Source organism: Oryzias melastigma, linkage group LG11 (assembly GCF_002922805.2).
Source record: "Oryzias melastigma strain HK-1 linkage group LG11, ASM292280v2, whole genome shotgun sequence".
NCBI classification, from domain to species: Eukaryota; Metazoa; Chordata; class Actinopteri; order Beloniformes; family Adrianichthyidae; genus Oryzias; species Oryzias melastigma.
In genome coordinates, this window is record NC_050522.1 from 7,866,789 (window position 1) to 7,880,584 (window position 13,796).

The 13,796-nt window shown below is 42.5% G+C and overlaps 2 protein-coding genes across 5 annotated transcripts in view; both read left to right on the forward strand.

Moving 5' to 3' along the window:
- The window catches only part of hoxa4a (homeobox A4a), a 13,514-nt gene extending 7,519 nt beyond the window's left edge, over positions 1–5,995 (forward strand). Inside the window, exons 2-4 of the mRNA XM_024296546.2 lie at positions 2,819–2,931; positions 3,396–4,468; positions 4,931–5,995. Of these exons, the coding sequence (XP_024152314.1) occupies positions 4,045–4,468; positions 4,931–5,259 (753 nt within the window). The 5' untranslated portion in view covers positions 2,819–2,931; positions 3,396–4,044 and the 3' untranslated portion in view covers positions 5,260–5,995. The remainder of the gene's footprint in view (positions 1–2,818; positions 2,932–3,395; positions 4,469–4,930) is intronic.
- Positions 5,996–7,689: 1,694 nt separating this feature from the next.
- Positions 7,690–13,796, forward strand: part of hoxa3a (homeobox A3a) — an 11,961-nt gene continuing 5,854 nt past the window's right edge. The window contains exons 1-2 of one of the 4 annotated variants that reach the window (XM_024296499.2): positions 7,690–8,822; positions 10,895–10,955. The gene's annotated coding sequence lies outside the window, so the exon portion shown is untranslated. The other 3 variants (XM_024296491.2, XM_036214202.1, XM_024296506.2) reach the window with 3 other exon arrangements.

The following is a 13,796-nucleotide window of genomic DNA, read 5'->3' on the forward strand; positions in this document are numbered from 1 at the left end:
AACTTTTCTCCTGTGGGGAGGAGAGAGGTGATGGTGGGGAGGAAGGGGAGGCATGGCAGACATCTCTCCGGGCTGGGGGCTGATGAGAGCGAGATAGCGGCAGAAGAGGAGGAAAAATTGGGGTCAAAAGTTTACGCGCTGAACAAGTCTCAGTCATCTGTTCACTCGGAGCCTGATGCCAGCTTTATAATAGCGATCTTGACTCTCCACACAAAAGGCAGAATAGCTTTGCATTACATATGTTGCGCCATGCACTCCAGGTGAACCCTGGAAGCGCGATGACCTCGCGTTTGGGACCAAAGGGGGGGCTGGCAACAAGATTGAGTGGCTGGCGTTTTATTAGGGAGGTTGATTGGTGAATTTCCTTTGAATAAATTGCATTTGATATGTTTAGGGACCGGGGCAAAATTTGCATTTGGAGGATTGATACTCTCGACCCTGTCAGAGGAGTGGGAAGGCCCCCCAAAATGAGCCCCCGGATCCCTTAAAAGTCGTTTAGCCCCTCTCTTCCTGGTCAGCTCAATGGAAGCCTTTAAAAAATCGGAAAGTCACAGATGTTTTATTGAGAAAAAAAATATAGTGATTTGAACAAAAATAATTCATCTTTCCCCTCATGAGGCCTTTTCACTTTTGACAAAGGAAACTACAATATTTTTTAAAAGTTAAAATTTTAAATTAGCTCTGAAAATAAGCAATATTGTCCTAAAATAAAAAACGATCACAAAATGTAAATATAAAATATTTTTAATGAAATACTTAAAAACATTAAAGTTAAGTTTTTTTTTAATTCTACAAAACTTTACAAATTAAAATGACCAAATTAGTAATACATACATATATATATATACAAACGTATTGAGATATTTCACATTATCATAACTTTTTAAAATTAATCTTAAAGTTAAAAATGTTTATTTGTTTGTTATTCCGAATTATTCCACTTTTTCAAAGCTATAAAGTTCATAATTATAGCAAACGAAACTACTTTATTCTATCTTTTAATGTGTTATTTTTTGTAACCATTTATCAACAATTTAACTATTAAGAATGTTAGACATTAACGATTTTTTTCTAAAGCTTTTTGTGCCTAAATTGAAATAAACGTTTTTTCCTAATTTGGTCACTTTAGTCACAAACTAAGGCCCATTTGTTAAACTTTTAATTTATATTTTAAAAATAGTTTCAAAACCTCGCATTGATTTGTTTGCGTCATCAAGTGTCCGTGCACTTTTTACAGCGTCAAAATTCGCCCTTTAAACGTACTCAAAGTGGTCGATGTGTGACTCTGGCGCACGGATTTGCATGTTTTGTTTCCAGAGCGCGCATGCAGCAGCAGCAGCATAAAAATCCCTCCCTGAGTGGTTATAAAGCCACGTAAACGTCTCTCTCCACCCCTCAGCTCGTTACCGGATATGTAGCTGCTGCTGCTGCACATTCATGGAGGCCTCGAGGAAGAAAATACTAACAAAAAAAAAACGCATTTTTGCTGCAAAATATTGTAATGGACAAGCAGCGTTGGACAAAATACTTTATTATCAGTGTTAAACAGAACAAAGTGTTTTCACAAAGCCGTGAAATGTGTTTTTTAGCCCGGATCTTTGGTCCATCACAACTTCACGGAGACGGGAGACCTTGGGAGAGCCATGTGCAATCTGTCACCGTCGTCACAGCACTTCTCTGATAATCTAAATTTACAGTAAACTGTCAGGATGATGTATACTGGTGCACAAGACCTTCACTTCACAGCACATGCGCTGAAAGTGAACACTTTTCACCAGAATCCCATTGTGGTCTTGTCTTTTAAGTAAAATAGATTTTCAATTTTGCGTAAAATTGCAGAGATTGCGGTTTTAACGTGTGAAATTAGATAAGTGTTGTTATTTTCGGCTTGGACTGACACATGCAGCAGCAGCTTTTGCAGCCTTGCAGAGGATTTATCTTGAAGGGCTCTTCAGCAGCGATGCTTCCACTACTTATGACGATAATAACGCTTTCAAATAGTTTCTTTTTGAATCTGAAATGGCTCAAGTTGGACGATCCGTTAAAGCACTATAATTCAAAGTGAGTGGAGAAAGGCTCACACTCAGAGCTCGTGCAGAACAGATTGGCAGCAGAGTGAGGATTTAGATATCAGGTGTTGTCGTCTTACCAGCTGACATTTGGTTGACTCATAGCCTCTCAGGTGGCCTCTTCACTCCGCACGGACTTACAGTGATTCTGTTGCGGTGAGTGCGCCACTTGCCATGTACAGTGAGTTATAGCACGGCGCGAAAACTGCGACCTGATTCTTCTTGGGTCTTTTAATCCAGGATCAACAAGTTTACCTCATCTTTTCCCCTCGTTTTACGCACATTTAGCTTCAGTTTATTCTCAGATGGTTGGAGCTCCTTCACACTTTTTAAAAAAAAAAATCCTCCATGGACCCTCCCGGGGTGCCGACTTGTGCTCGGTGAACCCCCCCGACAGAACCCCACCCTATCTCCCCCAGAGCTAAAGAGAGCGCCTTCAAAACTGAAGTCCAAGGCCGGGGTGAACCCTCGGTCACTGCGTCTAACAGATATGAAAATGTCGCCTCTTTGGGGGAAAAAAGGGAGGGCAAACGCCTTGTTGTTTAACAAAGACTGTCAATGGGTAAGATTAATCAGAAACAAAATGGAAACGGTGTCACTTTAGGGTCAGGCAGAAGTTATCTCTGTGTAGGGGAGCTAAGAGAATAGGGAGGGTGACCGGGAAAAAAATGGGGGGCAGAGGGAAAAAGGAGAGAAAAGAATGCTTTCTATATTTTTGTAAGTTTGGCCCCGTGGTTTTCTCTTTGCAGAGGCCTGGTTGGAGTGGGCAGAGTGGAGGCTGGGTAAGGAGCTGCTGCGTCCGCAAGGGGAGCGGAGACGGTGGATATGGACCTGGACGTGATGGCTGACAACGTGAACCACGGTCAGAAACTTGTATTTTTATAGAATACAAATGAGTCTGTGTGTGAATCTGCGACGTTAAATGTTAGTATTTGCAAAGAAAGTTGATATTTTTTAAATTTAAATGTAGTATTAAAAATATTATTGTTAGATTAAAGTCTGAAAATTGACAAAATTATTTAAAATATATAAAAAAGTCATACATTTGTATAAATATATAAAAAAATCCTTGAAAATTTAGTTATTGGCTATTTTTATTTATTTGTTTTGCTCATAGAACAAAGACAAAATGTGTGCCAAACGTTTCACACATTATATTCATCGTTTTATAGAACATTTTTATTCACATATTTATACTTTTTATATTCTAAAAATATGATATGTCATAAAGGGTGGCTGATCTTCAAAAGAGACTCATTTGTTGGAGTTTTAGTTTGACACTATACGCGTAAAGAGAGGTTTTTTATCCTTTTTTTATATCTGCAGGAAAAGGAGGTTGTTTTATGCTCAATTGTGCGTCTTGAGAGATATATCGTGCTGGTGATTTAGGTTTAATGCACAATAAAGCTTTCCAGAGTGCAAGCATGGGTGAAAACAGACGCACGCGCGGGTTGCCAGCTCGGGCAGAGCCCCGTCCATGCATGCGCGCTTGGTTTGTTTTCTTTTGCAGTGATTTGAATGAGCTTATATTACAATTTGGATGATTTGATTTGTGCCTTTTCCTGATGCTGGGATGCAACAGATTTCACAGGCTTTGTCGGTTTGGCTTTGCGCATTGTTCTGTGCGCATCTTTCATATTTTTTCCTGCAGGGTTTGGCTTTCATTCCTTCTCTATTTTAGATGTGGCGCATAAGTTTTCAAGCAGAAACCAACTCAGCTGATGACTTTTGGGTTTTATACTGTGATTTAATAAAGAAAACATCAACGTGAGCCAGTCCGCGCGGTGCTGGTGGTACCAGTGCCATGCTTTCCATTGGTTCCTGTTTACATGATGCCCACAGGACAGGCGGTGATTGGTGGCTCCTCACACGTGACCAGGCAACTTTGTACATTTGACAGGGAGTAGGAGGGTTTTGTGGAGATCAGAAAAACGACAGCGCGATAAAAATTAGTATTGTTGCACTTCACAAATTAATGACCATGAGTTCCTACTTGATAAACTCCAACTATATCGAGCCTTCCTTTCCTCCATGCGACGAATATCAGCAGAGCGGATACATCCCCAGCCATGGTGATTACTACGACCGGCCAAAAGATACGGGTTTCCCCCACCACGACGAGCAATCCTATCCGAGGTCAAACTACACAGAGACGGGTTACGATTACGGTAACGTCCCCACCGCCGGACTCGACGATTTTGGCGACGGGCACCACGCGCAGCAGCAGCAGCAGCCGCTTCCACAGAGCCACGGTCCGCGCCTCGCCGCGGCGCCGGACGGTGGCGCAGGGGCAAATGCCAGCAAAGACTGCAGCCTCGGCAGCGAGGTGTATCCCGGCGTGGCGAAGGGCAAGGAGCCGGTGGTCTATCCTTGGATGAAAAAGGTTCACGTTAGCACCGGTGAGTTATCGCCGCGGTTTAATGGCAGGAAAAACAAGCACCGGAACACGCAGCCGCCTATTGAAGCAGCACCAGTAGCAGCAATTTACGACTATCGAGCAGCAGGGTCGGTAATTAAGGACCCTCGTAAATTTTATTGCCTGTGTGCGTGCGTCGGGGCCATGCGCCTTTGTTGCTTTTTAATCCAAACTAGCTCCACCACTGGAGTAGAGCCAAACTGTGATATTCAGCCCTGCTGTTTTGTTAATCATCCCCAAGCTTGATCTGTCCCCTGACTCGAAAGCTCGTTCTTTCGGCATTTTTGCATTAAAATCATCTTTGTTAAGTCATAAAGATGCTCAAATTTCCCTCATAAAAGGCGGATATTTGTCTTTCGATCATGAAACGGTGGCGCTGAACGGTGAAAAACCTGCATGTAACACCTGCTTGCTTGCCTGCGCTTCTTGTCTCCCCCTCTCCCAGTCAATGCCAGTTACAATGGAGGAGTGCCCAAGAGGTCCCGCACCGCTTACACCCGCCAGCAGGCTCTGGAGCTCGAGAAAGAATTTCACTTCAACCGCTACCTGACCCGGCGGAGGCGGGTGGAGATTGCGCACACGATGTGTCTATCCGAGCGCCAGGTCAAGATCTGGTTTCAGAACCGGAGGATGAAGTGGAAAAAGGAGCACAAGCTTCCAAACACCAAGATCCGCTCCTCCAGCTCGGCCTCAGCCTCCGGGCCCCAGCAGCAGCAGCAGCAGATCAAAACAGGCCAGCAGCTCGTCCCCACGCCGTGCACTGTGGGTCTATAGTGGATGAACCTCCCAAAGGAAAAAAAAATAAAATCCCAGACTGAGATGGCAAACAACACGGGTGGAGTTTGATGGACCGATCTTCAGTATTTTACACTCTTGGTGTTATCTTTGTCACCTTCTGCCATTGGGCCCATTTCACGTCTTTTGTACCCCTTCCCCATACGGTCGCCCTCTTCATATAAGCTTGAAACACACATTTAATTGCCACGGTGGCAACTGAAGTCTTTATATATTTGTTTATAATGAAAGAACGCACATTCAAATAGATCTGTATGTTTCATTGGAATGAGAGCAAAGTAAGTTTCAGCTCATTTTTCTATGTTGATTTTGTTCTGTTTTTTATATATTTTTTGAATACTTTTGCTCACAGAAAGTACAAATATACTTGAAAGTTATTATAGCGAGATGTCTGCCTCAGAAGCGACTCTAGAGGCAGGGTGTAGTTTGTGTGTTTGAGTGGGTCGGTTTTACTGTTGAATGTAAGTGACTTTCACATCAGATGTACATAGACAAATCCTACCTAATGAAGGCACAATAAGGAAAAGCGTTTCGTTCACTCCGTTGGTGTCGTGAGGTCCAGTTTTCATTTGTGCTCGTGCGTCCTTTTGTTGTGCTGTGTTCTAAAACTGTGAATACGTGTACGTGTCGTCTCAGTAAATGGCTGTTGCAATGTAGGCTTATAGCGTATAGGTTTAACCCTGTTCTGATGAAATAAATACGTGATCAAGGCTGACTGGGTTTGGATGTGTTTGTGCGCCAAAATGGATTCACCCGTGCGCAACAGCCTCAGAGCGCGCAATTGGCTGTTCATTTTCAAAACATTAAACAATTGAATCAAATTTAACTTAAAACAATTAAAATATAAAATAAATCTGTGCAGGTGGTGTTACAAATTTTACATTCTTAACACAGTATTGCGCAATTTAACGTGCCACACAAAAAATGTATTTTTAAGCTATTTTATTTAAGTGGAATTCAGTTTTTTAGTCACATTTTAAGGTTTAATTTAATAAACAAGGGCAGTAAATCAAATTGTCAGCGTGATGTCATGTTATAAATCTGTCACGGCACTCCTAAACGCCTTGTCTAGTTTTTAATTACTCACCTGTAACTCTTAATTAGACCAAAATGTGTATGAATTTCATGCGTATTTTTAAGGGACATAAACCTGATCCAAAGCTGGAGTGCGCTCTTGGCGCGCAAATCAGACCAAACTGCTCAAAATCTGACCACACCTGATCTTTTCACTTTTCCACGACAAGAAGATTTTCACCCAAACTTAGTGCGCCACGAGTGTGGCCATACCTGCTTCGTCCAAACAATAGAGAGTTCAGCCAGGGGACATGGCCGGCGCTGACCAATCACCGTCTCGGAGCACTTCTTCTGACCCCTGACCTTTCGACACGCACAATGTTCAGATCATACATCAGCGGTCGAGACCTCCGTCAGCTTTTGCTTCGCGTTTTAGATTTACCCAAAGACGGCGTGGAAACAATAACTTGGGCTTTAAAGTGTGAAAGCGAGCAATGAATTTTCTCCAGGTTATTGTAGGAGACAGCCCTTGTGCCGGCACCGCTGGGAGGCCTTAAAGGAGAGGCCAGCCGTGCGCAAAAACATACACTTTAAATAGTCTTATTTTTAAATCGTTGCTTAATCTTTGCTTTAATTCCTCAGCAATTTAATAAATATTAATCTTAATGTGTTCATTTCACAACATCTAATGTTAAAAAACCTGAAGAACACCTCTCTAACCTCACACAGAAGCTGATTGGCAATGATTTTACACACAAGTCCAACTTTAGTTCAATTACAGATTTCACGTCATTTGATTCGCGAATGGAGGTCACTTTCAGCTTTCAGAGTGCTGAAATTTTAATTCGCTCGTCCACGTGACTCGTTGAATAATAAATGGCCCCCGGAGGATCAGAAATAGATCCGAAAATCTGACTTATTTTCACTTGAAGTGATGCTCTTCAGGGTGCGCAGTCAGATCTCCTCTGACAGAAGTCTGGAGACACACCGGCATGACTTGTGAGTAGATTTAGTGACTTTTTCCGTGTATTTGAAAAGAAAAAAGTATCCTGATTTGAAGTCTGTTTTCTTAAATAGTTTATTAGCATTTTTTTAAAAGAGTATAAAAAGTATTTTTTTAATATTCATTTTTGTAGAGGTGCTGTGAAATAACTCACCTGACAAATTCTTGCCAAAACTATTTTAATGCTTCAAAAGCAACATTTACTTTTAATAAAAATATTTAATAGATGTTTTGGTGCCATATTGTATAATCAATATTTCTGTAACAAACGCAAACCTGCAATTTAATTCAAAAGTTGCCTTTTTTGGCTAAATGAATTTTTAAAAAGTGGATTTAGTAGAAACAGAGAGATGCTAAACAATATTAGCTTTTATTTAAATTTATTGAAATAAATTGGGAATCTTTGCGCATTAATGCACTCCAACACGTGTTTAAATGGATTGCATAAACATTCCAGAATAAAGGCACAACCCAACAATTAAAAAGGTCTTTATTGCACATAGCAGAGACTAATTCCTCTCATTGGTCAGTAAAGGTGTGGGCATTAATTAGAGATGGCTCCACTCTGCTTGAGGCGTTGGATTTCGCATTAGCCTTGATGTTGGCCGGTGCAGAAGCAGTTGTCTTCGAATGGAGCTGAGTAACCCAAGCCTGCCTGTTAAAGGGCTCCAAGTGTCAACAATGTGGGAAGCTACAGACCGCTGTCTGGCCAAGATCCAGAGGTCTATTTGCTGATAAGGAGTCCTGATTTGTGTGAATGCATCTGAAGCATTTGTGTAATTGAGATTGAAAACATCTTTCATGCAGTTGGAGTTTTATTAAAAGATATAAATGAAAGAAAGAAGGAAAACGTGCAGCAGATGTTTTTGGATTTCTGCCCCCTCCTTCATGTTGAACCGCAGATAACCCTCTCAAACTGCGCGGGTCAGAGGAGAGTTCAGGTGCGGTGACGAAAAGCAATCTGGGATTATTTTCCAGACGCGCAGAGAGTCTCCTAATCCTCCCGACGGCTTCAGATCTGAACCAAAACCGACTAACGTGAAACAAAAAAGACAAAAGCCTCACTAATTCCCCAAACCTCCCTCTGGATTATACCTACTTTAAGCTTTTTTTTTTAGTTCCAGAAGGCCTGCCTCTGCTCTTGACTTTTAAAAAGTTTGCCACTCAAGTTGGAGTTCGGGAGGACAAAGGCTGACGCAGAAGAGCGATGCCGTCTCTGTCCGCCCCGAATGATTAATCGTCTTGCTGGGATTTTTCCACGCCCGCTGCTCGGTGTTGACGGAAAACAAGCGCCAAACGGTGCCGGGAGGAGAGAAGCTCTTCCGGGGAAGTGCTTTTTGGCAAAGCGTGGAGTGCAAGAAGCAAAATGGTCTCAATGGCACACCTTCAGAAATTAAAATCAACTTCTAGTAGGATTTAGTTCTTGTTGGTCTTATGGGGGTTCGTCTGATCAGACGTTTTACCCCACTGCTGACTGACAGACACCTCTCACGATCAAGACGCACAGCCTCTTTGCGCGTGACAGGTAATCGTCCTCCCTTTCCACCTTTATTTATGATTATATTTTCCCTCCAGTCGGCAGACTAATGCACAGGAGTAACTGCGAGGAAGGGGGGCGACATTGAGTAGTTTTGTGCCGCCTAATCCAGAATGGAGAAAGGAGATGAGCTTTCCAGGGTAGTGATTATGCCGCCCTTAAATGGTGTTGTGTAAGGACAGCTTTCTTCATTTCACACGCTGCGATTTGTTACGCCGCTGTGCAAACACCCCCGTGCCTTGCTGTGGGGCTGCACTCGAACCTCGGTGTAATTCAGCGGGATTGGGTCCTCCAGCCGCTAACAGGCGTCAGATATATTGCGCTCTAAAACTGTCAGAACAGCGTTTTCCTTTTGAAAGGGCGGCACGTGGAAAAGCTGCTTCCCAGCGAGAGGCTCGCATCTCTGCCAGATCCATCGCAGTGTCACACAGTCCTCCTTTTTTTCTTCTTCTTCTTCTTCCTTTCCCCTCCTCCCTACAAACTGATCCGTTTCTCCTCGGGGGCAATGACTGCCTCCATTAATGATTCACGGGCTCAAATAAAAGGGATTTAAGTTGACGTTGCGTCACGTGAGCGGGGCGCATAATACTGCGCGATGTTATGGCAGTGGGAAGAAAACCGGAGCCCTGGTCTGGCCATACCATGCAGATTATATACTGGTTACCCCCACTTTCCTTGAGGGTAGACCCGGCTTTGTAGTTTGCCCACCAAGGGGAGGAAAAAAATAGAAAAAATAAAAGCGAGGAGGAGTGGAAGAGCGAAGAACCCGGGTTTGTGGATGTATTCTGCTGGCAGGGACGGATATGTTTTTCCACGCGGACAGAGTTGGAGCCCAAGCTTGGGGAGGATGGATTTTATTTTGAGGTATTTCCGCCGATTGTTCGTTACTGTTGTGAGTTATTGCTGCACGAGACAGCGGCAAAAGGGGGGTTCGTGTTCTGTGCATGGCGTGCATCGCAAATATACATAAATATTTGTGTGTTTGGGATTAAACATGAAGAAAATATAAATAAATGTAAACGATATATGCGCATTTTACGCACGCTCCATCCGGTTTATGATGCAACAAATCCCATAAACATTATAGGCCAATAACGCACCGTTGTTTTCAGTGGATTTACAAGAAAAAGCGACACCCCCTGCTTTTAAATGCCCGTCTGACATTAGGAGCATTTGGATAAACAGGCCTGTGATAGTAGTGTAAATATTGCAGCCACTTCTCTGCTTCCAAAAAAACACCCAAACAGAGCCGGCGGCGCCCCAAGGTTCAACCTGCCCTATAAAACAAAACCCATTGCGCTTTACGCGCACTCGTGTCTGCACCTAAATGATACATCAAGAGGAGCCCCGCGCAAAGCAAAGAGGGAGAGAAAAAAAGCGGCGAGGTTGTGTCGCTTCGCCGGGGAAACGAGGATATAATGGAAGACGGAGTGCCATCCAAGACCGCGCGGCCGCGCTGAGGTCACGGCGCTCCTGCGTGATTTATGGGCGCGGGGACTTGGGGGAGATGGTGAGCGAGAGCTAATGACTGTTCGATCCGTTTGTGGGGAAGATGCTCCCCGTTCAGCAAAGAAACAACAAACACATTTTTATTCATTTCTCTTGAAACAGAAATACAAAAATAGAATTACGCATTCATTTAATTATAATTAATATATAAAATGCTGTTTTTGTCGTATCATATGTGCAGTTTAATTTATGCTTAATATTCGTGTATTCATGCAAACCCTTTGTGTGTTTTTAGATTACAAAATTATCACAATTAATGGCTGATTTGGACGTTTTACGCACAGACGAACAATCAGGAAATCTGAACTTTGTCGCTTTATTTTACTATACTTTTAATGTATTCTACTTTTTTTTTAATTCCCTATGAAATACTTTTGAATAACCAAAACAAAAACACAATAGTTATTATAAAAATAGATTCAAAAATATATTAGTTTCGATTTTGTGTACAAAAATATGCTAAAATAACATTCAGAATAAAGATATGAAATCCTTAAAAACGTGAAAAATATGAAGCAAGAATTTAAAAATATATTCCTTCTTTGTTGCAGAAATCCTGCCCAGTAAACTCAGGCTAACCCTCGGTCTCGGAAACACCCTGAGCTGCCTTCGGTAAGTCCATATATCTTTATTGATTTGTGTTATGAATGCTTGATGGTGATATCCTTATTCAATTTCCAATAAGTAGCACAAACGCCCACCAAAGCGCTCGCAGGGCCGGAGAAACAGCCTCTGACATGTAGCTACATTTCCGTTTGCAGGAATATGAGCAGCCCGAGAGCAATAATTCCTTCTCCTCCACTTGTCTTTGTGGTGTAATTTGTCACTATAAAAGTGACGAGAGGAATCGCAGCTCTTGGAGCGGTGCCTCGCTCGTTTCAGAAGCCCGCTGTCTATGAAAACTGTCAGCTTGTGAGAGCAGTTTGTTGTCAAAAGTATTCATAAATATTTAGGATTTTATTTTTTGCGCCTTTTTTTGTTTTACGCACGGCGGTGACTGAACAGAAGCTCTCTGACTTTTAACCTTCTCCTCGGGGGCAAATTAGAAAGAGGAGTGCGTCAGCATTTCAGTGTAGAACAAAGGAGTAAATAATTAAACAAAGTGAGGAGTTTTCTTTATGTAAAAAAGCAAAGTTTGCGAAAAAAGAAAATCCTCTGTAGAATTTTTCTCCCACTCAACCTCCCACGCCGTCCGAGTGTTTTCTGACTGTGTCGTTACATTTTTCTCTGTAGCCTGAAAGCAGCGGAGACGCTCGGGCCTGTGGCCGTGTTTACAGCCCAGGGAGGCTAAATGAGCCATAAATCTATTTCAGTCTTTTTTTTTTTGGCTGCATAAGACCGCATTACCAATGCACAGGGATCCCCCACATGCTCTCCTCATCTTCTGTTGCGCGCTGCGTGTCCTCCGCTTTTCCCTTTTGGTGAGAGCCCATTTTTCACACGCCGCTCCATGGTGGGATTTTCCCGAAAGCGCGCTTTGATCTGCAGACGTTTCTGATCCCGAGCGCGTCAGAAGCGAAGAAATGCGGGTGAATCGAGCATCCATGTGCTAAAACAGCCAATTTCTTAAAAGTAGGTTAATGATTAAACCGCTAATAGAAGCCATTGAAATGGAAATGCAGCAAGCACAGCTCCTGTTTTCCTTGTAACGTGATGCTACGATTCCTCTCTGGAATACATAACATTTCTAACATCCATGGGGTGGAGAATTTGTAAGAATATATTATTTTTTTCCCCTTCTAAATGCACTACCTCATTTGGTTGGGGGAGGAGGAGAGGCAACCGCTTGATTTGTACTGGCTTTCCAAGGCGCGACTTCATTTGCATAATTTTTCTTGTCTATGGTGACGCTCTGGTTCGGGGCAGTTCACTGGTGTCTGCGTGGTACTGGTGAAGGATCTCATAGTCAAGCATCGCCTTGGCTGACGTTAATATTGCTATGAAGCCCTGTCCACTGCTCCATAGCATGACGATACATTCAGTATTCAGGCCAGATAAGTCTTATCTCGCTGACCCGACTGCGTAATCTCGCTTTGCCCATCCAGTGAGGAAAAGGAAACCAGGAAAAGGGGGCTTCTCTCTGCTCTTTCCTTTTTTTCTCGCTTGTTGTGGCTGCTAATGTCTGGTATGGCAGACACGGAGAGGTCTACTGCTGCTCCTCCACCCAGACAGCCCTGCCTTTAAACTTTTCTCTGGATTACGGCTTTGATCGATTTCGTCGCTGAATGAGAAAATATTGCACGGTGCTTTGCATTCATCGTGAGAGGATAAGGTAAGCAGGCCAGAAATAGGCTCCCTCAGTTGTAAATGGTGGAGTTTGTGTGTCGCGCAGTGATTTATCACCGTATGACTTAGATCTCGGTTCAGGAAGAGTTCACACACACACACAGTCGGTCGGTCAGTCAGGCTTCTTTTGCGAGGAGCGGAGAGGGCTGCGCTCACAGCTCCACTCTGTCCTTTGTCTTTATTTCTCTGCCATTTATGACTGTCGCGAGGAATCGCCAGGAGATGGAAGCTCCAAAGCTTTCTGGGAATCCTTTTTTCGGTCGTCTTGGGCGCGGAAGTAGCGACGGAACGTTAACTAATTGGAGGGCAAACTGAGCGTTAATTCTTGACTGAATTACCTTTTGCTAAGGAAGACGCGCATATTTGAACTTTTAGTTTCGCAAATTAAAACAAACTTTTGTTTTGATAGTTTTCTGTCTGTTGGTACTTTGGAGAAAAGTTGTAACAAATCCATTTAATAAGTAATAATTGTTTAAAAGACGATTAATAACATTGTTATCGATTTTAAATTTTAAAACTCTTTTAGCTGCTGTATTGTGCATGGGTACATTGTAAAAGTTTAATAAATGTATGCTTTTGTTAATTAATTAATTATGATTATTATTACTATTATTATTATTATGTAAAAAGTAACATTATAATTATCCCAAAAAGGAATAAATAATATATATTTTTTTTACTTTTACGCATTTGGTTTCTGGGGTTCCGCGTCTCGCGCTCGTTACAAACCCGGCCCATTGACAGTCAATCATCACCGAGACCGTCGGCAAGCGTTGAAATTTGGCCTGAAAGACAAAGTTCACTCCCTGGTCATGAGAACGCGCAAACACCCGTCTGGTTTTTCTGGTTTTCTTTAGCAATTTCTTCTTTTTTTTCTTTTTTTCTTCCACTTTTAAATCTTTCAGCAAAAGAAAGACAGGAAAGACCCATCCAAGGAAAAATGACACACGTTCTGCTGTGAGACGCTCACAAAAGATCATTTTATTTCGTAGTTTTGAAAATCAAAATCAAAATCCTAATGGTTAAAAGTCTGTAGGCCACACAGAATCCGTTCACCTGCAGCAGAGGAAATTAGATATACTGTTGACAGCCCTGTTGGTAGAATAACATTGTAACAGAAATATTATTTTCCTGTGTGGTAACCCGCTAACAAGCGATTTCCACTGC